Consider the following 23,304-nt stretch of genomic DNA (forward strand, 5'->3'; position numbering starts at 1 on the left):
AGCCTGCTTGACTACGAAATTGTTAAGGTTGATTGCGTTCGTGATTTAGGTGTTTGCATAGATGCTTGTTCGAAATGTGGTCGCCATGCTAGCCATGCCGTGAGCGCAAGTTATCGTATGCTGAGGTATATATAATAGTATATGATGCTACATAGATACTATAGTATGCTAATTCACGGTATAACCACTAGGTCCAGAGATCCCAGGTGTTTCAAACAACTTTGGCTTTGTTTGGTATAAAAATTGGCAAACATTTTGGCAAAAAAATTTTTCGCGCCATGGCCGCCTCTTGAAGATGCGTTTTGACATGTAACCTACCTGGCAAAAAAAAAAAAAAAAAAGATTCTAGCAAAATAGCTTTTGCGCGAATTCCAACCAAATCTCTTCTGAGTGAAGGCAAAGCATAATACTTTCGTGCCAAGACCAGTTGAAGGTTGATGGACACTTTTTATCGAGAGTTTATGCCCCGAGAAAACTGGATATTTTCAGGAACTTTTGGTATTTTTTACGGAACTCTGCAATGTTTTCAAAGTTTTCTGTTTAGCTCTGCTGTGTAGGAGGCATAGAACGTGTTAAAAATATTTTGAGGCGCGCAGACTTGAAAGAGTACGCAGAAAGAAATCATGAATTTCGGAAATTTGCTTTTTACCATATATTCAGCCGTCAATTGCACACTGACGTGGTCCTGATAAAAATATGAGACAAATTGCATTTGATAGTGTGCCCCTTCAACATTTATTTTACAAAGTTTCATCGAAACTCTTTTTGTTTTAGCAGCGAAAAAAATTTTTGAACTTGACCACCCCTGCACTCATCCTACATTGCCCCTCAAGGGTGCTTCACCCGAAGACGCATCGCCGCCGCTGCTGGCAGACGCACACGGGAGCTGCCCAAACCGAAATGTGTTCTTCAGCGAAAAAAACAAACAAACAAAACAAAAAACTAAAGTTATTAATCTTCCAAGCTTCAAGTTCTCACGAGAACGGCCTATTGCGGTGACCCAGTTCAGTAGGAGCACTGGGCCTAGGGATGTACTTCGGTGACAACGGACTCTGGCGGGCTATTGAATAACCTAATTTGTTCGAGCGATGACGCACGCAGCGCTTACTAACACTGACTCTACAGCGCCAGGCAATGATGGGTGTGGGGGGATATGTTTAATGATGATAAAAAAAAGGAAGGGAAAGGTTAGTCATGATGGAGGCTTGCTATTCCCAAAAGCAAAGAGAAACAAACAAATAGGAAGAAGAAGAAACAGAGACACAGAAAGTTATGGAGAAACACAGAAAAAAAAACAGCTCCTTCACTAGTCGACAACAACGATAACTTCACTCTTTCGGCTATCACCAAAGAACACAATAAGAGAAGGGAAGACTTAAAACTGTCCAAGTGGCGCTATTGAATATAAGGAGCCAGCTCTGGAGGACGGTGTCGCCTCCGATCAAAGTGAGCCAGATGTAATAGACGCAGACCCGTCGTCGTCGAAGTACATCCCTGGCTCAAGTGCTTCTTGTACGGCGCCACCGCAGAAGGCCGTTCTCATGAGAACCTGAAGCTTCGAAAGTTAATTTGTAGATAAAACATGTTTTTGCAGGCAACGCAAATCGGTTTGCACAGCTCCCGTATGCGTTTGGCAGCAGCGGCGGCGATGCGTCTTCGGGTGAAACAGCCTTGAGGGGCAATGCCGGATGAGTGCGGGGGTGGTCAAGTCCAAAAATCTTTTTCGCTGCCAAAACAGAAAGTGTCTCGATGAAACTTTGTAAAATAAATGTTCAAGGGGCACACTATCAAATGCAATTTGTCTCATATTTTTATCAGGACCACCTCAGTGTGCAATTGACGGCTGAATATGTGGTAAAAAGCAATATTTCCGAAATTCATGATTTCTTTCTGCATACTCTTCCAAGTCTGCGCGCCCCAAAATATTTTTAACACGTTCTATGCCTCCTACACAGCAGAGCTAAACAGTTTAAATAGCTCTGAAAACACTGCAGAGTTCCCTAAAAAATTCCAAAAGTTTCCGAAATTTTTCAGTTTTCTCGGGGCATAAACTCTCGATAAAAAGTGTCCATCAACCTTCAACTGGTCTTGGCACGAAAGTATTATGCTTTGTCTTCACTCAGAATAGATTTGGTTGGAATTCGCGCCAAAGCTATTTTGCTAGAATTTTCTTTTTTTTTTTTTTTTTGCCAGGTAGGTTATATATGTCAAATCGCAATCTTCAAGAGGCGGCCATGGCGCGAATTTTTTTTTTTTTTCGGCAAAAATAAGCCGAGAGTAAATTGGCTGCATGGGAACAATCAACCACAATTTATTTGAATTGAAAGAAATCGAGGATGGTCGAGCGCAATGCCTGGGACGTTTGGCATGGAATGACCCATTTTAAATGCATTAACGGTATGTTATATTGTATTGAGCTATCAGCATCTATTGCGGTCCGTGTTCCTTTCAAATCTTTCCGTGATTCCTCAGTGTTCCATGTCGAAGTTTGTTCCCACCTGTCTCCTATCTCGCGGAGTATGATTACATACTCGAGGCACTTTTCAGCAATTGATATTTTCAATGATAGTATTCGTAGGTTCCGAAATGTTGTAGCTCCTGATTGCTTGCAACCTTGTTTTCATTTTATTGTTTCGTTTTATTAGAGCACCATTATAGATGCTTTGGCATTATAGGCATTATAGGCATTATAGAGGACACTTAAAAAAACAATGAATACTGAATACTACAGAATACATCTGATTACCCAGTTGTTTGACAGCCATGCTGGTTTCGTCAACCACGAAGAAGTACTACCAAAATTGTGCCTGTAAGAGTGCAATATGCCTCATGACGTTTAATTTGTTATACGCACCCTTGGCGCAGCTGCAAACAACAGATAATAGTACGCAGTACTGTGCATCACAGTACACATCTCTTTTGATTTTTAACCACACACACGATGATAATGACTCACTAAGCGAGTCAGTATCAATGTGTATGGCTAAAAATCACAGCTACTACCAATCACTACTAAAACAAGTACTAAAAATCATGCTGCGCATCAATTAAGTAAGTCTCACTGAATTGATGCGCAGCATGATTTTCACGTGTACAAAGTCCAGCAACTGCATAAAGGTTCTATTTGTGTGCTCACCGGTCGCGCAAAGGAAGTTCGCACGTTACCGTTTCTGTTTGCCGGATTCATTTTTAAGAAAACACGAATAATATTATTTTGCGAGTGCACTTGTTGCTGTTTGTGTTGGCTCGGGGCACGTTTGTAGAGATAGCTATGAGCACGCGCACACTTCGATTTTATGTATTTTCTATTTACGGCTATTCTTTCTATTTTTCTCGTGAACTGCACTTCGGAGCCCGCTCAGATGCTGTTCACATATCGTATCATATGTCGGAAAGGGCGCGAGAAGCGACTGCGCAAGCAGGCCGTAGTACCCGCCTCTCGGCAGGCCCGTCGTCCTTACCCGACTCCCTCCTTCGCTGAGCATACCATCACATCTGGTTTACCGTACTGGAGCTGCTGGCGGTAGCGCGTGTCCATGGCAGGGTGACATCGTCGTTGTCCACGGACCGCCACATCACTCACCCTCTTTTTTTTTCACCCTCTCAGACGCCGAACGGTGATCAGATTGAAAGCACCACGTCGTAACCGCAGGAGGTGAGGAAGGACGACCGAGGACGATATGAGCTACCAGGGGCGTTATGGCACGGCTGTTGTTGGCCACATCGAGACCACGGGGTTTCCCGTATTCACTCGTGCACGTCGCCTTGCTCCAGAGAGGCTTAAGATTGCTCGTGCCGAATTCCAACATATGCTCTCCATCGGTGAGGCACGCTCGTCTTCCAGCCACTGGTCGTCCGCTTTGCATGTTATCCCCAAGAAGACGGGGGACTGGTAGTTGATGGTTGCCCGTTACCACGGTTACAATACATCGCCGTCAATTTGCACGTTCCTCCACGTCAACCTCCACGTTCAGCAAGATCGACCTGATGATAACTATCACCAAATCGCCGTCACGCATCAGGATATGAATAAAGCAGTCATCACGGCGTCTTTCGCTTTGTTCGAATCCCCGCGGATGCCGTTCGGGCTACGTAATGCAGCTCTAACTTCTTAAACTTTATCGATTCTATCATCCCGGGACTTCCTTTCGTGTTTGCTGACATCAATGACCTACTTGTGGCCATCCCATCACCTGAATTGTCACAAACGTTCAAAAGTGGGAATTGTTTCGCGTGACCTCAACGGAAAGTCACATCGCCCTCCGCTGTCACTTTAGGCAACGACGACGCGACTCTGCTCCTGCGCGCGACTGCACCTGCCGACTCCAGCTCTACCAGAACCGTCCTAGTGTCAGGCCGCGTACAGCTACCCGCTGCAACACTTGGCATTTTCGCATATTTCGTACAAGAGCACATAAGAGGTTTCGATTCTTGCGGGGTATACTCCTCAGGGTTGTGCTGTACAAGTTCGGATTCCGCAGTCAACCAGTTTTCACTAATTAAGAAGATTAATTATGAAAGTTAATTAACTTCTTAACTAATTGCTGATAGACGACCTCATTTGAGTAGGCCCCATCGGTAATAGATATATTCAACGACTTTTGCGAAAGAAAAATAAATCGCGAATTTAATTTAAATAAGTTTTTGTCAGTTTAAGCATAGACGGGCTAGCTGGTACACGTCTCTGGTCGCTCTTACGTGACGCAACCAGTACATAAAGGCCTTCGAAATAATAAGATAGGAGTTGCAATGTGTATGTGCTCCATCAGTTGTGTCGCCTGAGAGAAAATTTTCTGAGTAAGCGCGTACCTTTTGCTGCTCAAATATAAGTGTTTGCTACAGACAGCTAAGTCGACGTAAAACGTGTCTCGGCCTTGATATGTGTGTTTATGCAAACGATAGCGACAAATAATTAAAATAAGACCACTTGAAGCGCCGCGAATCCATGAGATATAGGCGTGGTTGGTGCTGCGGTATTTAGGTGTGAACTTTGTAAATAAGCTTGTTCCGTCCAGTGTATCGCGTCCAGTTTTTTATGTTTCCCCTGCACCGGGGTTTTTGCCGTTTTATGTGCATATAATTGGTTCTTTGGTAACAAAGAAATTATGAGAAATTCATATATCTGCAGGACTAGACATACTATATTTGTGCTGCAAATCGGCATGTTATTAAATATATGTGAGCGCATCACTGCTACGTGCCACACGAGGAGATTTAAAAACAACAGCAACAACTTGCTATTGTAACGAAATACTGGCGGTGAGAAACCCCGCTGCTTCTATGCCTAGCTTTCGTAGCAGTGCTACAGTTGTGATAATTTCGAGTGTGCTAGTATCGGGTAGCTATACAGCATTACTTAATTCGGATAGGGGTACAATACTTGCTCCCTGCCTGACAATTTCTATAGCCGCGTAGTATAAATACTTACTTCCAGAAGTGGGCCGAGGAGTACGGTCGGGCTATGCACATAGAGGCTGGAGGTAAACGCAGTCCATCCAGCGCTGCTACAGCTCCACCCAGTAGTAAAAAGATGCGATATTCGAGGAATATCGAGAAGGCGGACAAGAAACAGAAGCCTGCTGCACTCCACGCATCTAACGTTTCCACGATATCCGGAAGATACGACAGGACTTTACTGAAAACATGAAAGAAAATGGGAAAGGTAAGCAGGGTCGTAAATGGCGATTCGTGTAAGAACTTGAACAACTCGACGAAATCAAGTCAACGAAAACGCAAGAAATCATGTCAGAAGTCTAGGGTGCAAAACATAGACCCCATGTGGCTAAATGTAGGAATTAGGTTTTCTACTTCGTGGTATCTTCTGCACCAACTATACATGTTCGAAAAGACATCAAAATAAGTAAATAATATTTCTAAGCAACAGAACAGCCAGGCACTCAGGTGAACGATGAGTTGAGGAATCCGTCCACGGACATTACGTCCGCGCCTTCGTAGTCGGTGCAAGAACACACTCCTTCCGAAGGCCTGACATCCTGGTCAGCGGAGTTCACAGATGAAATGCGCTGACGTCGAAGTGAAGGTGACGATGGCGTTGAAAGCGGATACGTCTCTTAGAAGAGACACCGTTGTCCCTTCCGAATACTCGACCGTTGACGGCGAATCTGAGGGTTTCTTGTAGTCGGCGGGGCTTGGGACTTGCTGCATTGTCGTAGGCGTCTCTGATGTCGTCGTCATCTCACTTGGTCTCATTGTATTCTCGTTGCCCAATGTTTTAGTTTATGGAATTGCGTCTGGGAAGACCCCTTATAACGAATCGGGAGAAAGTGATGCATCCTGGTGTGGTATTATAGGCCGGCGTGAGTTGTTAGTCAGTAAGCGACTTATTGAAGTAATTTGAACAAATCGAGCAGGGATTATGTCAGGCGTCTTCACATTAGGGTGTCGGCTTGTAAAACGAATCTAATGACGTCACCAGAAAAATGAATGTGGTTGCCGGTCCGCCCTGCATCGGACTTCAAGGCGGAGCTGTATGATGTACCCCAGTGCTCCCAAAACTCTGCTACCCTGCGACAAATCAGAAGTATAAAATGTAGCTCCCCCCGCACGCCCCCGTCTCTTTTGCCGATGACACAGGCTTTTCAATTTCTGTGCGCGAAATGTATTACACACTGCCCAGGTGGAAAAACAAAGTGGAATTTCAAGTTGGTTAAGATGGAACCACTTGGTTGGCAAAGTGGGTTAAAATGGAACTACTTGGTTAGCCAAGTGGGCCAAAATGGAACCGCTTTGAAGCCAAACTGGTTTGAAATAGAACCATTTTGCGGTCAAAGTGTGTCCACTTAGATGTACGAAGGGTGTTCAAGTCAAACCGGGACTTTTCATTTTTCGCAAAAAATAACGAACTTACAGGCGAGAAATTAGTTTTATTTTCCAACGTAATCTCCAGCTGCACTAATGCACTTGTCCCAGCGTTTCACGAGGGCTTGGATGCCAGCAGCGTATAAATCCTTACCGGCGCGTAGCAGCCATGATCGGACCGCATTCTTGACCTCGTCGTCGCAGCTGAAGTGGCGGCCTCCAAAGAACGCCTTCAGTGGCCGGAAGAGATGGAAATCGCTGGAGGCGAGGTCTGGACTGTAAGGGGGATGTGGCAGCAACTCACAGCCAAGTTCCTGTAAGGAGCGTGTCGTGAGATGCGCCGTATGCGGGCGTGCATTATCCTGTAGGAGGAGGTCTCCTTTGATGATGAGGTCCGGCCGTTTTTTCTTCAGCGCCTTATGCACATCCTTGAGAACCTGGCAGTAATATGCACTATTGATGGTGGTACCACTGCGCAAAAAATCAACATGAACAACGCCAGCCTTGTCTCAGAAAACCGTGGCCATGAACTTACGCGCAGACGGGGTACTTCGGAACTTCTTAGGAGCTGGCGAGCCCGGATGCTTCCACTGTTTTGGTGCGCGTTTAGACTCAGGAGTGAAATGGTGCACCCACGTTTCATCGGACGTGATGATCCGATCAAGGAACGGCTGTCCTTCAGCGTCGAAACGGTACCTTACTCTTGGGAGATTTCCAGCCTTCTCTGTCGGTCAAACACGGAGAGCTGCCTCGGTACCCAATGGGCACTAACTTTCCGAAACTGGAGGTGTTCATGAATGATAGTGTTCAACGTTCCCACAGAAATGTCCGTCTTTCGAGCCAGTTCGAGACATGTTATCCGTCGGTGCTTGAGGATCAGGCGCTCCACAACTTGGATGTTCTCAGGAACCCTGACACTGGGCTCTAATTCGCCCCGGCCGGGATCGTCTTGCACTGATGTGCGGTCGTCTCAGAACCGTTTGCACCACTCAACCGCTTTGCTGCGGCTAAGAGTATCGCGGCCATACTGAGCCTAAGTCTTCTGTGAATTTCAGATGACTTTACGCCTTCATTCACGAGAAACTTCACCACAATTCGCTGTTCGATGTGGGCGCTCACCTCGTTGTCGGCCGTCTTGTCCAGCACGTGTCTTCTGTTTTGCACGAACTTTGGACCTCCACGTGGTGAACACGGAGGCCTGTCGCGTATGAAAATGACAAAAAAGAAGTAGCGCGAGCCATTTGTACACTCAGGAGACACAAAGTCCCGGTTTGACTTGAACGTCCCTGGTATATGTGGGTTTAATGCGAACCATTGTGGGTTAAACTGGAACCACTTGGGGTCTTAATGCAGTGAAATGGGACCCTTTTGAAAGTTAAAGTGGTTTACACGGGTCCACTTGAGCGAAGAGGAACACTGTAGCCACTTGGAAATCAGAGCTGGATAACCTCCGTGAAAGTGGAAGCATCGCTAGCGAAGGCAGCAAAAGGAAGGCAATCCAATCCAATCCGTGTCTTTTTTAACCATGCATAGCGGACGTGGTGGCGGTTGTGATGTGAGCAGGAACTCTAATATTGAATTCCATGGGTCTACTGAATCCTATCACAAACAACTAGGAGGTAAGGCGGCTACACTCTTGTTGTAGTAACTAACAGGCAATTTGCAGATTTGGGAAAGTCATTTTATTCGAGGTTTTGAAACCGAGTAGAAGTGGTTGGTACGACGAGAATCGCAAGTCCATCCAGAGTGATATAAACGATATAAGCCAGAGATGAAAAGACACGGACGAGGAATGAGGAAACACGCACGCTGGACCATATTAACAGTTTAATGACAAAAACGGAAAATAAAAGGTTACAGCTTTTATTAACAGCTGCGTCAGCGAGCTGTCACTTTGGGTCACCGATAAAGGAATATAGGATTTTACTCGACCTGCCGGTTTTCTTGCCTATGGCTTTCACCTATCACAGTTATTGTTATGCCTAATGTAGTGCACTTGTTTTCATCTGTATCAACGAGTTTTATCGCGTATTTTCCGTGATGGCACCGCGTGGGCTTTGTGTGCGTCTGTCCATCTCCAATTTCGTGTAACAAAGACAGATGAGTCTCGGTTGTACAGGAGTGTAAGCTGCTTTTATCTTCCATTTTCGCCATTGAACTGTTCGTAGTCCAACGTGTGTGTTGTCAGTCATTCCTCGTCCGTGTCTTTTCGCCGCTAAGTCCATTCCATTCTGTAATATATCTGGAATGTACCCGATGATGTAGTCATGGACCATATCTTGGACTGCACATAAGTCAGTGCCATACCAGTCAATTTTGAAGCGAGTTGATATAGATGGCTTTTGCATAAAACTAAAGTTAGTAAACATTCAGTTCTGAAATCATTTTCTCTTACTGTCCTTCTTGCTTCCACATAAAGCCAAAGGTATTGTGGGGTGGCCTCAACAAGAAAATAACTGAATAACTGCTGGAAGGAAGACAGACGTCTGAAAAGCACTCAACCAAATGTGAAAGCTTACTTTTTGCGTGTACCAAGTTTGTTAAACTTTGTAACATTTCAAGTTTTGTTGCAAGGAACGATCATGTTCCCTTGGACAAGCTCCGCATCAGTGAACACAGTAACTCTAAGTCATATTTTTGGTGGCAATAAATAAAAGCGTGTCCAGTGTTGGCATGCATTGCCCAACAATTACTCAGTGCAACAGCAAAATCCTTGCAAAGCTCGTTTACTTTAAATTGAATACACTGCAACTTTGCTGCAATTGAAGTGATTTAAGATTACATGCCTATGCAACAAATATGTATGTGTGCAGAATAATTGATATACTAGGTTGACACCTGTCACCATGTGCTTTATTAGAAGTGTTTTGTGGATAATTTTGCATATTAATTTCGCTTAAAAGATTTGTGGCATGTCATGTTAAAGTGTTGACATTTTGATAGACATGGTTCATTGCATCAAGTACACATTATATTACACACTAGAGTATGGAGGAAAAAATGTTTTTCTATTTGTCATACTTGGCGAAATTAAGCCCTTGAATACATCTACCCATCGGCTCTGATAGTAAAGCTTTAGTCACTACCCCTGATGGTCCGTACGCACACACCTCAGCGGCAGAAGCGCTTATTGTGACTCGTTTACGGCAGAGTCATCGGAAAGTGGGGGAAGAAGGGGCGGACGCCCTCGCCGTTCTATCTGGGAAAATGCAGATCTCGCTCCAGCAAAGGGCGCTTATTTGTTTTTGATCAATGCAGGGAAATAGTTGGTGCTAGAGAGGGAAATTCTTATCATGTGGCGAAGAGCCTTTAGCCTATTTGCTGGTGAGCTTGATGATACGTGTGCATACCTGCTGTCTTTGCCCAAGCCATGGCCAGAACACTTGGCAAAACCTTTTTAGTGCAACATTGCACTTGCCGAGAACAAAATAAAACAATAGGGAAACGCGCTATCGCTTGCTGGCTTCTATTTATCTTATCACACCTAATGAAACAATAAACCAAACGTTTCCTTTGTGCTGCTCAAACAGCAATTTCCATTTCACCTCAAGTTAATCAAGAACGCGAGGTGGCCTTCCCATATGTGCTATGCCCTTTACAACCATTGGATTGCACTGGTAGTCTCGTTCAGCGCATTAATGGCTTCTGTAAGTCAGGTGAGGTCCCCCCCCCCCCTCTTGCTACGAGGAACATCCAATACCCCTGTCATGACCCGTCCGAAAAGCGAACATAGAACCTCCGTCCGCACCATGGTAGCTCAGTCCGATCGCTTTTGTGTGAATTAGTACAGTCTAAATATGGTGCTGGCGGTGAATATCGCAACTGCTTGGGTTTCTATATTCTTGATGCCAGCGTCTGCACGGCGATTAGACACTTCGCAGTAAAATTTGGAATACAGGATCACACTGATGCAAATAACTGCATCTTACAATTATCCGTAACAGCCTCAGATGAAGTGTTGCGACCCGTTTGGAATTTATTTCTGTCTTTGTACTTCAATGCTGCTTTACATTGCTGCAAAATCAGCTCTGACTGTAAAAATCAGAAATAAAGGTACTCTGCTGGGTCATTCCATGCCAAACGTCCCAGAGATGACGCTCGACCCTCGTCGATTTTGTTATAAAAATTCATACTGATTCATTGGTTGGGGAAAACCACTAAAACATATGTTTTATTATACCCCTGTCACACGGGCATCTCGAAGGCCTTTGGGGGTGTTATCAATTGACCCAGCTGCCAATTGTGCGCTGCCACACGGCGTTTCGGGATGGCCTTCGGCCGGACTGTCAAGTGGGTCAAGGGAGAGCCACAGAACTCCCTCGAAGTCTCGAAGGCCGTCGGGACGACGATCCCTACACTCTCGGGTACATAGTCTTCGCTCTAAATGCGCTGTGAACGAGATTTCTTCCCATTAGACTACACTTCCTGACGCGGTTTCTGCTTTTGTATTTATTGGAAGCTTCTCGTCTTATTATTTTTTTTTTCAAGGTACGTTATTTAGTCTGCGTATTATGCATTTCCCTACTTTTCTCACCGGCGCCCGCGAGCGGATACGCCGAGTCAAACCACAGCACAATGATATAACAACAAAACAATACAATAACAATAAACAACACACAATGTGGCCAGACGAAAAGAAACTGAAGGAGCGACATCGCGATTGACGCGCTGCAGCATTTTGAAGGCCAAATGCGGAAGCTTTCAACGGCCATCAGAAACTTCTCGTGTGGCACCGAGACAATCCATTTGAGTTCAAAGGCGATATAAAATCTCGGAGGCCTTCTAGTCGATTGTCATTTTCCGTTGGCCGTGTGACAGGGGTATAAATACGGCAACTTTAACCTGAAATAACAAAAACGGTGGAACGCAGAAAGAAGTACAGTGAAAGCTGGAAGAAAGTATAATGCCCAAAGAACACAAGGAGTAAGTTTTAAAAAAGTATATTTTTTATAGCGGAGAAAAGCATTTTTGAAGTTCGGGTACGGCGCAGATAGCGTGCGCAACCGTAACAACGCTCTCATGCTCTCGGCGACACCACATCGAAGGTGGACAAGGGAAGCACCTTCTGACTTGGTTGACTTGACTTTATTGACATGGTTTTACTCACAACGTGTCTGTGACTTGACACTTCTTTGCAACTTTCCCCCTTATAGGACACTGTGAATGCATGAGAGGAATGACGAAACGCCTAGCAGCAAAAGCAAGCTTGCAACGGTCCTTGAAATAGTTGATTCTGCGGGTGGATCAACCGGAGACTCGTAGTGTAAAAACGATATGGATTTCGCAACAGTTTGTAAGTGGGACGAGACAGTTCCTTGAAGGGAAGTTACCAAAGTACAGTGTCCATTGCCGGCACACGCACCTGCCACTGCTTTGAACCAGTGAGCCCATTGGAGGCTTATGCCCAGGGAACACATGGTAGTCCACTAGACGTCCAGACCTGTTCTAACAGTAGACTTTAGGGATAGTGCCCAAACTAGACGTTGACTAGACGTCTAAAAGTCTTACCATTATTTAGACGTCTAAAATTAGTGACTTACTAGACATCTGGTAGACATTTAGTAATTGACGTCTAATTGTAGACGTCTTGTAGCTGGCCTTGTATATACCACGTATTAGAAACCATCAAGATTTTGTCGTATTAGGTTTTTAAGAGGTGTGAACACATTTACACATCAAATATAGTCACTAAATTATAAGAGGTGGTTTTAAGCTGAGCTTTCACGCTTACAAAACTGAAGTTCAATTGTTACAAAACATATGCAGGAAACTGAATTACTTTATGGCAGAGCTAACATAATTGTGTTGTTCAAGTTGTCCGTGAACCGGCCTTGGTGGCTGAGTCTGTAGTGTGTTCGCCTTCTGATCCCGAGATCGCCGGTTCGAACCCGGCCAAAAACACCAGCAATTTAGTGCCAGGATACAAGTTGCTTAGACATGCCATCTTCCACAAGGGACATTAAATACGGTGTGTTGTGTGGTGAGCTTTCATTGCACATTTAAGGACACTCAGGTGGGCAATCCACAGACCGACTGCTGTGGAGTCGCTCATGATCTCAATTGTCTCGCAATGTAAACCCCAATTATTATTAAGTCTTGGTATGGTATGTCTTGGTATGGTATCTGTCCACAAGGGTCGCCACAAGAAATCTAAAAAATGTAGCCAAATGCAGAATGAGAACTGGAATTAGGAGGGTCATCCAAAAATAAGTTTCCCGATATTTGTTATTCAAAGGTAACACCACTAAGACAAACTGAATGGTGTAGTAGTTGGGTGTGACATCCCGGCACTGCAAATGTTGGTTAATGGAGTGCCGTTCACCTATGTGTCAGGCATTCAAGCATGGATGTAATATTTCCGAGTACGTCTGACTATCTTAGTAAGTAAGAGTTATCCTACTTTGCGTTAAAGAAAAAAGAGTGCTTTAGAGAATATCCACTGACAGTTAACACCTGTTTATACAAAACACTTTACAGGCATTGAAATGGTGTGTCCTCTATACAGGGTCGTGAAAATCTGCACAATGAACAGTACAGTGGGAGATCAGCTATAACACCACGAAACAACGTTTCTTTTCTGAAATTCCAAGAATTGTTAACGGAGAGTGGCGGGTCACTGGTAATGCACTCTGATACTAATGGGAACAAATTTCCTTCAGCTTGGTCAACAAAAGTTATGCGAGGTGGGGGCCACATTTGCTCGGTAACGTTCGTAAAGAGCAACGAATGAATGCAGCTTGCATTTTCCTTCAATGGTATCAAGACGGTCAAGATTAATTTCTTGGAACAATTATTATTAATGAAACGTGGGTGCATTATGCAAGTGCTGAGACAAAATACCATAGGAAGTCATGGTGGGTGCCCGGTCAAAGCATTCTGAAGGAGGTCAAACTCGCGTTTTCGTCTGGAAAGGCTATGCCGACAGTGTTTTAGGACTATCGTTGTGTGCAACTTGTAGATTACCTCACATGCACAATCACAGCAAATGCAGATGTACTGCGAGATCCTGGGAAAGCTTCAAACTACAATGAAACAAAAACGCACAGGACTTGGAAGGGTGTAGCGTACCACGTCAACGCTGTCTGCACTCGTCTTGAAAGACTCGGGATTTGTTCCAGAAATTCATCTGGAAATTTGTCAAAAAGAGAAAAAGTACACAAGCGAGCTGGTACAACGTTGAAGTAGGAAGCATCACCTTAGCATGAGGAGAATGAAGTATACAGGAGACACACAAACGTGGGTTTCGTTTTCGTGAGCTTCCTGTATACTTCGTTCTCCTCATGCTCAAGGTGATGATTCCTACTTCAATGAAAATTTGCCCAATTTGCTGTTCCATCTTCCTCTCAAAGCGCCCCTCGGCAGTCACCAATTCGCAAGTGATCATGAAACACAAATTGATCAGGCGAAATGCAAAGAGAATGCCTCACTTTGTAAACAGGATATAGCATGGCACAGACAATACAGTATTGAATACTTGATATCACAGTACCGAAAATGTTCAGCTAAATAAAGTGACTATATTAGGCAGTAACGCTGAGCTCTAATCAGTACATAAATTTTTTCAATGTTATGCTATAGATTTATTATTTTGTTCACAGCAGAGGAACTTTTGTTGGATGATCCTCATACATGAAGGAAATTCGTTATTCTGTTACTTTCCATCACACATGTGTGAAGCAGCAAGTGCAATCTGTTTGCAAATGATCATACTGAGGTAATTAAACTGGACTCTGTAACAACTTTCAGAGACTATGCACGAATGAACCACATTAACATTGTCCAATTATATTATGACCAAATGGATAGTATGTAGTCTTTCATGCTATGTGAGTTGTATGCACATATATTGTAACAAAAGATCAGTCAGATGAAGGCAGTCTGACCGAGGTACTAGATAATTTAAATAATGTCCATACATATGATGATCCGAGTTTCTTCGGTTCACTGACATGCATAGCATCCACCAGAGGCGGAGAGTTTTCATTTTCCCGAAGGGGGGGGGGGGGGGGGGGCAAGGGCGCACCGTGAAGTAAGTACTCTGGCGGTGGGGGGGGGGTATGTTTATTAAGAAAAAAAAGAAAGGCAAGGTAAGCCAGATGGATGTCGGCTTCTTATTCAAAAAATAAAGTGAACGGGGGTAGACAAAAACGCAAAGAGAAAAGAAAGCAAAAGGAAACAAAAAGAAGGAAAGAAAAGGAAAAGAAAAATGAAGAACACAAACCTAAAGCTGAAGAACCACACACTCTGGCTGGATCCTATGATGTATGCAGAACTCGTATAGAAATAAGAAGAAGGAAGAACAGAAAAGAAAAAAAAAACGAAAAAAAAACGAGAGAACGTAAACAGTGAACTTGTGCACAACATTACAGCACAAGCATTACAGCCTTTGAAAACTGAGTGCAAAAGGAACAAAATGCATTGAATCATCGGTGCTTGACGCGAAATGCACGCAATATAATGACTATGGTCAATGAAATGGAGCAGCGGGAGTTGTACCCGCTCAAAACGGATATGCGTTATGAAGACTAGCAGCTGCTGGTTCCTTTTCGACTGCTTCGTGTCGTTGATCTGATTGCTTTGGGCGAAATTCAGGCTATGTGTTGTGTCATCCTCTGTGTTTCTTCGCCTCACCTTCTACTGTGATAATGAGTATGGTGGGCGGATACATATTTTACAAATTCCAAGATGCATTTTTGGGGTTGGTGCCTCTTCGCTCTTTTGACCCGGGCACGCCGAGACCCAAAGGTTGGTGTCAGTCTCTTAGCGGGGATTCCCGGGGGAGGCGGGCGCCACCCCTAGTTCATGTTCCGGGGGGGGGGGGCAAAGGCCTCCGCCCCCCCCCCCCGCAGTCGGCGCGTATGGCATCGACAACTAGAAGACATTACCAGAATCTAAGTGCTGTGCAGTAATATTTCATTTTACTGAATATATATATATATATATGTCTGTAACTCAAACATCGCCATGCCAGTACTGGACAGCTGTTTCGGCCTTCTTGGACCTCATCAGCAGTACGCAGGCAGGCAACGTTGGAGTGGATGGCGTCAGAAGGTCACGTAACACGTGATTCCTCCCGTCAGGGTGAGATAACTCACTCACTGAAAGCCCAGTGCAAAGCCAGTGAAGTATAATAGAAAAAAAATAGCCGGAGCTCTTTGGCTGCACGTATAGCATATGTCTGTAACTCAAACATCGCCATGCCAGTACTGGACAGCTGTTTCGGCCTTCTTGGGCCTCATCAGCAGTACGCAGGCAGGCAACGTTTGAGTGGATGGCGTCAGAAGGTCACGTAACACGTGATTCCTCCCGTCAGGGTGAGATAACTCACTCACTGAAAGCCCAGTGCAAAGCCAGTGAAGTATAATAGGAAAAAAATAGCCGGAGCTCTTTGGCTGCACGTATAGCATATATCTGTGTCAAAGAGCTCCGGCTATTTTTTTCCTATTATACTTCACTGGCTTTGCACTGAGCTTTCAGTGAGTGAGTTATCTCACCCTGACGGGAGGAATCACGTGTTACGTGACCTTCTGACGCCATCCACTCAAACGTTGCCTGCCTGCGTACTGCTGATGAGGTCCAAGAAGGCCGAAACAGCTGTCCAGTACTGGCATGGCGATGTTTGAGTTACAGACATATGCTATACGTGCAGCCAAAGAGCTCCGGCTATTTTTTTCCTATTATATATATATATATATATATATATGTTTTCTTAACGAAAGCCCGCATTTGTTCGGGGCAATGTTTCTTGAACTAGCGTTCCTGATGGCGTTACCGTTGCTGGTAAATGTAAATATTGTACGTCAGTAACTCCCCTGCAGAATACTACGCTACACCAACTCAGTCATCAGCAACTAAGTTATCGAATCACATAAATGTCAATAAAAAAGTCGACGACTCCGACGAATCGTTCAGCGCAGCACTATAAACCATTGCTCCATAAACACAGAAGCACTTTGCACGTACTGTGGGCAGCAGATGGCAGATGTTTGTTTACTGCACATAACATTTTCCCACAAGCTACACAGCTGCAGCAGTAAAATGGAATCTGACGTGATTCAGGGATTTGAGGACCGTCAGGACCCTTCAAAAATCTTGAAACTACCCATGGTATCTGTTTCAAACCGCTGAAGAGGCAATACGCTACATATTAGGCACACCTGTAGCTCAGTAGCAAAGGCACCAATAAAATGTTTGCAAAAAGAACCGCGATTTTCAACACACACAGCACCAAAATACGACACTCGTCACTCGTCGCTGCAACGACGATGGCGATGGCATAATGATGATGATGTTGGTGTCACTTCCGCTGGATTGGCATATGTGTTATTTAACATTTAACCTCCGCCACCCAATTATAATGAACGGCCACAGAAATTAAAGAATATTAAAAAAAATAAGTACTCAAAAAGCACGAGCTAAAGCAATGGCAATGACGTCTGCCCGTCTACCCAATCACCATCCATCATCTATCCATCCAACCAGTTCGAACCTGTTCAGTTTCAACCGTTGAAACTTCAAACTTTCCGGACGCGCAACGGGTAGCAGTTGGGTCTCGGCGGCTGCACTCCACTGGTTGTTATTGAACCCTTATTTTCAATAAGGGTCTGTAATTTTCAAGGGTCTGTAAATTTCAATAAGGGTCTGTTGTTACTGGGTGTTATGAAAATCTGATCTGTTCTAATCTCCCGCACGTTTTGTCTTGCAATTTTTGAGCATAGCGAGAACGTACGCCGTGCTGTCCAGTGATAAAAACTGTTGAGCGCAGCAGAGCTCCCAGAGTAGGCTGTGGTGGACAGCGTTTCTTTGTTCTCTGGCTTTCAAGTTTAAGGGGTGAGTTCACTCTCCATCAAAAGTATGTGCCTGTTTCTGTGTACCAAATCGCATGTAGTAGAGATGCGTGGCATAATATCGGAATATCGTTTCCTTTATCTATTTCGGCTTCGTATCACCGATTGAAGCATATTGGAAGTGTGCGTTGACCTGACTGCACTTGCATTCAAAGTAGTGATGGACGTTGTATGTTCGGCAGTACAATGTTTCAGTAAGTGCCTTGGTTCTTGGTGCTAAAAGAAATACGGTATCACTAATTAACCATCGAGATTCACGAGTTTTCGATGACTGTTGAAGTCTTCAGTAAACGAAAGTCGACAATTACGGTTTGCAGGGCGGACACGCCGTAACATAAATCCTGGTTAGTTCATTGGCATGTCAGCCCGACTTCAGTTGTTGCATTTTTCGCTGGTAGTGGAACCACACACTGAAAATTTTGCGCAAGTACTTTTGTTTGCATATCATGGTTTCATAGCAACTGCATTTTTCTTTTTATAGGTGCTTGGACTACCTTGCATCGGTGGATATGAAAATAGTGGTAACCTACCCTACAAAACAGTTATTTGCACATAAGCTAAACAGTTCCCTGTGAGGTAAGGGGAAGCAGTTGTCTTTGACGTGTGACTGTATTGTGCTCCAATGTTCCTGATGTTCGATGTGCCCCCTAATCTTACTCTAGAGGGAGCCTCTTTAAATTTTTGTAAACAAAGTATTGCAAATACAGTTGGTGGAACGCTCTAACTGCTTTCCATTTACATGGTTGTCGTGTGGTTAACGAAATTGAACTTTTTTTCAGATGCTGTGAAAGTCAGTAGGGAAGTGCGATGTAGAAGAAAGGACTGCCAGAAGCTTGCTAAAGAACCGCACAACATGTATGGGCAGCAGACAAAATATTCATCAAACGGTACAAAACTAGTATTTCTGTGCTTAGTGGTTTGGGAACATCCTTCGTGTTGTATGGAGAACAGCGTGACTATGTCATTCCGTCTTGCTTCACCCAAACAGCTATCTGGCAGTGGTGCAGGTTTTGAGTTCCTAAAGGGTTTATTCACTGAACTCACCTCAGCGCCATACTATAGGTCCCTCAATGTTACGTCCTTTCATTTGTTCGCTGCATTATGCTTTTTAGGTGACTGTTGAACACCGAAAACATGCAAATTGCTTAGACATTCTACAAATCACAGAGCGACAAGTTTGAAACACCAGATGTACAATGAGTATAATATGGGTAACAGCTGGGCTGTGATCTACAATATGGTGGCCGATGGCAGCAAATCTGCCTGCTAGCGACAGTGGCGGCCTCATGTGGATGACGTCATGTGAATAAACCTTATAATATTTGACGTGGTGATACAGCTCTTGCTTTATATTGTCTTTTATAATATAAACAGTGTTAATTTTTATCCTGCACAGAATTTTTGCACCAAAGTTATGAGAGCAGCACAGTTGTTGTTTTATCGTAATGCAGTGATGGAAGTGCTGCGCCAATCATGGAGTGCTTCGCAGTCGCCTGCTCGACCAGGTAAGGTCGTATATCACGAGAAAACGCCTGTCACATTGCTGTACTTTCAGCAGGTGTCTTTCACAGCGACCGCTGTTACATCCTCGTTTTCCTGAGATCCTGGCAGCGTCCACATCAGGTAGTAACGTACAAACAGATTTTCAGCTGTTGCTGCAATTCGTGTTGTGTAACTGTAACAGTCCTGTGATTTTTGTACGTGCAGCTTCTTTTCTTTATGTGCCTCTCAGATCAGTGTTGATACAGTTTTTGCTCTTATGTGGCCAGACAAGCATCCCGTGAAAGAGTGTGCATAGCCACTAAACAAACTAGTTAGAACTTAACGATGAAAGATGAAAGTCACTGAAAAGGTTAGCCAGCTGGAGGACTCCAACCCACATCTTCTGGATTACTTTTGCAACGTTTAAACATTTCGGTTTTGGCAACTTGAGGACTTGTATGTGATTGTCCCTTCTATGTTGTTCCAGCCTCAGAACATCAGTTCTCTCACAGTTAGAACTAGCAGGCTACATAATGCTTTCTGACATGTTTTGTTCTATTTTCTAGCCACACTGAGTCATTGGAGGCAGTGCTGCAGCACCAAGAATCAGTCATTTGAAGAAAGGAATGAGGTGGCCCTCAACACCATGATGCCAGTTCAACACTCATCAGTCAAAACACAAGACGCTTGCTTGGCAGCAAAGTCAATCCAGTTTTAGACTGAGTTTTGTACCATAGTCCTCGTGTGTGGTTTACTGTGAATAAATGTTCATGCTGAGATCCATGTTGCTATCAATTATATCACATTTCTGCATGAATGCATGCTAGGCTAGCAGGACTAGTCATGGTCTAAAGTATGTCTAAGGGTGGCTAAAGTAAGGTACAGGAAATGTATAACCCTCGACCTGTCGCCTGAATGGAGGGATAAAATTGGTCTAGCTGTAGACTTCATGTCTAATACATGGTTAAGTGTCTGACCTTGTTCCAGACATCAGGTCAAAAGAATGTCTAAATCTCGGCTAGGTACATAGACATCGGATGTCTAGGGCTGGATGACTAGGTGGCGTAACGTTAGACGTGTTATTTGACGTCTAGTGGACGGATACTTGACATTTGGTCTAGTGCCTAGACATTCTATAGACATTCCTTATCTCTTTTTTTAGACGTCATTTAGACGTCTGCTAGCCCACCATGTGCTCCCTGGGTGTGTTTGTGTCGTTCATGTTAGTAGCCTCCCTCGGCTAATTCTCGTTGTTTCCGTACTGTACTGTACTGTACGTCGTATACTGACACAGACACGTAAGCCTCCAACAGGCGATATCTGGTGTGTACGGTACACAAGACATCGCCTGTTGGAGGCTTACGTGTCTGTGTCATCCATGCTTGTAGACTGCTTCGGCTAATTCTCGTTGTTTGCGTCGTACGCAAGCAAGTGCACTGTCAGTGCCGCACTTACGTCGTACTCAAGAATGTAGTCGGTTTTCCCGAGTGGATGAACCAATCACATCGTACTGACTGCTCGTAGCAGACGACACCGACTCGGGGCCCGACGCCGAATTGAAGATACCGTTCGTTATCGGTATTATTTGGAGATGACGCGCTCCAAATGCGATGTGGCGGCACGTTAAAACCGTTCTACTAGGCTGTGATTTCAAAGAAACAACACTACTGCTCATCACGTGAAAGCTCGTGACGAATCACAACGAATCCCATTACATGCACTTATCGCGCTTATAGACGAATAGTTGAGCTCCGCGCCCCCGGTGCACCTTCGATGTGGTGTCGCCGAGAGCATGAGAGCGTTGTTACGGTAGCGCGTGCTGTCTGCGCCGCACCCGAACTTCAAAAATTCTTTTCTCCGCTATAAAAAAAATACACTTTTTAAAATTTACCCCTTGTGTTCTTTGGGCATGATACTTTCTTCCAGCTTTCACTGTACCTCTTTCTGCGTTCCACCATTTTTGTTATTTCAGGTTGAAGTTGTAGTATTTTCGCCAAAGTGTCATCTCCGCGTATTTTTTTCTCATATTGTTGTGTTTAGCCTCTCAACGAAACTTTTTTGGCTTGTAGTATCCATACGTATCTTAATGTTAAAAATAGTTTTGTCTCTTTACTTCTAGCGATGTAGTCCAGAAAAAATGCGAAAATTTGCTTCTCGAAGCATTTTTCGCACCCCCTTTAGGATACATATGGCGAGTGACCAGATTATTTGCGACCACCAGATAGGTAGATGGGCACTTCTTCCTTACCGCGGCATGAAAACAATTGCGATATTTCTATAATGTTGGCGGCAGCACGTGTAGCCTGCAGGGGTTGTCAGAGGCTGAACCCGTAACGTTAAACGGATACTTAGGAACAACTATTTTTATAACGAAGTCGACGAGGGTCGAGCGTCACCTCTGGGACGTTTGGCATGGAATGACCCTGCTCTTAAATATGTGTCTATGGCTGACTATAAGTGGGCTACAGAAGTGGAACTTGCAAGTGGTTTCTCCAAGTGGAACCAGTTGCAAGCGGTTCTCCAAAGTGGAAACTTTTCATAAACCACATGCAAGTGGGTTTTCTAAGTGGATCCACTTGCAAGTGGGCTTTCCAAGTGGAACCACTTGGGAGTGGGGGTTTTCAAGTGGGTGATTTCCAAGTGGTTCTTCAAAGTGGAAATCTTTTCACTTCAATCACTTGCAAGTAGTTCCACTTGCAAAAAAATTCCGCGTGGGTGGAATTTTATTTGACACTTAATACCCCCGTTACACGGCAAATTTAATGACGTTCCCAGCTAATGACATTCTCACCGAATGTGATTAGCTTGTATTACATGGAGCTAGCTGGAGAAACAGAACGTCATTTGCAAGTTATGTCACTGTCGATTATTAAGACATCAGGCCAGAACATATGAGGTTTTGTATTTATTTATTTTTAATTTGGCTAAACATCACAAGCTAGGGCAAGTAAGAAGCCCGTGTGTGATATGTAAATCGCACGGGCGTGGTAGTCGATTAGTAAAGAGGGCGTTTCTCTGTAAAACAGTGTTAAGCCTTCCTTCCTTCATGTCAAAACTTGCTAAATTCGTGATGAAATATTGGAGTACAACTTTTTATTGATGTTCATTTCCTCCTCACGGTTTATCGTTGTTGTTTTCACGGGGGTAGGGTTTTCGATGGCAGTACGTGCGAATGGCATTCGCACGTACTGCCATCGAAAACCATACGGCCATCTGGTATTACCGTGTGACACGGAACGGGGGGGGGCGGTGATGTAGGGGGAAGGTGCGGTCAGCCTGCTCTAAAGTGGCGGCTCGGTGCACCCAGGGGAGGGAGAAGAGGGGAGGGTGGAAGAGGGAGGGGAGAGATGATGGTGGCACAGGAGAGGGAGGGGCGTGCTAACCCTCTTGCTCTGGGATTTGGGTAGTCCAAGAAAGACTACCCACCAGAAAAAACATGCGAGCATCACTCAGTAGTCTTCATTGGGAAGCTCCCTGTACCACGGTAACCGCCAGGATTATTGGCGAAGTTACCCCATCGTGTGACACGGAACGATTGTCATCACTGTCAGTCTGCCGTGTTAGAGGGGTGTAAGTAAGGATGAATCATCTGAGCTAGAAACCATTGCAAGAAGAAACATAAAGAAACACATCCCAACGGGGATAACTATTCCTGATGTCTAAACAGAGCTTCAGAGAGAAAATGAGCTTCTTTGTTAGAGCACTGTTTGTCAAAGCGAGGGCGGAGTTTGGACACAGTAACTCTGAGTCCCGGCTGAATGATGAACCGCGACCTGTACTTTGTTTTCACCGACGCCACCACAGTAAGTCCGCGTAAGTACTAGGTACTTAGCGCGTACTACGCGTAGTATAAGTATGTTGCGGCAAAGGGAAGAATGATCTTCATGACTTTAGTACACAAGAGCTTGTCCTTTCTACCGACTCAGCCCCAAATTCGGGAAGTTCACGAAAAGTTCACGGAAGTTCCGGGAAATTCAGTTCCTGAGCCGCTTCGCGACTACGCGCTGAGCCACAGTTTGGGCAGCACCCAGACCTCACATAACACAGACGGTGGTGACGTTCGACCCACGACAAAATGATAGACTCGGTTGTCTCTCCAAGCCGCTTTCCGCTGCGTAGACCATATCCACTGGACTGACGCTAAAGGATGTACAAG

The 23,304-nt window shown here is 44.6% G+C and overlaps 1 protein-coding gene across 1 annotated transcript in view; it reads right to left on the bottom strand.

Moving 5' to 3' along the window:
* Positions 1 to 23,304, bottom strand: part of LOC135366754 (protein-cysteine N-palmitoyltransferase Rasp-like) — a 202,980-nt gene that overhangs the window by 56,960 nt on the left and 122,716 nt on the right. The window contains exon 8 of the mRNA XM_064599627.1: positions 5,429 to 5,635. Coding sequence (XP_064455697.1) covers positions 5,429 to 5,635 — 207 coding nt within the window. The remainder of the gene's footprint in view (positions 1 to 5,428; positions 5,636 to 23,304) is intronic.

The sequence above is a fragment of the Ornithodoros turicata genome, chromosome 1, assembly GCF_037126465.1.
Source record: "Ornithodoros turicata isolate Travis chromosome 1, ASM3712646v1, whole genome shotgun sequence".
Classification (NCBI taxonomy): Eukaryota; Metazoa; Arthropoda; class Arachnida; order Ixodida; family Argasidae; genus Ornithodoros; species Ornithodoros turicata.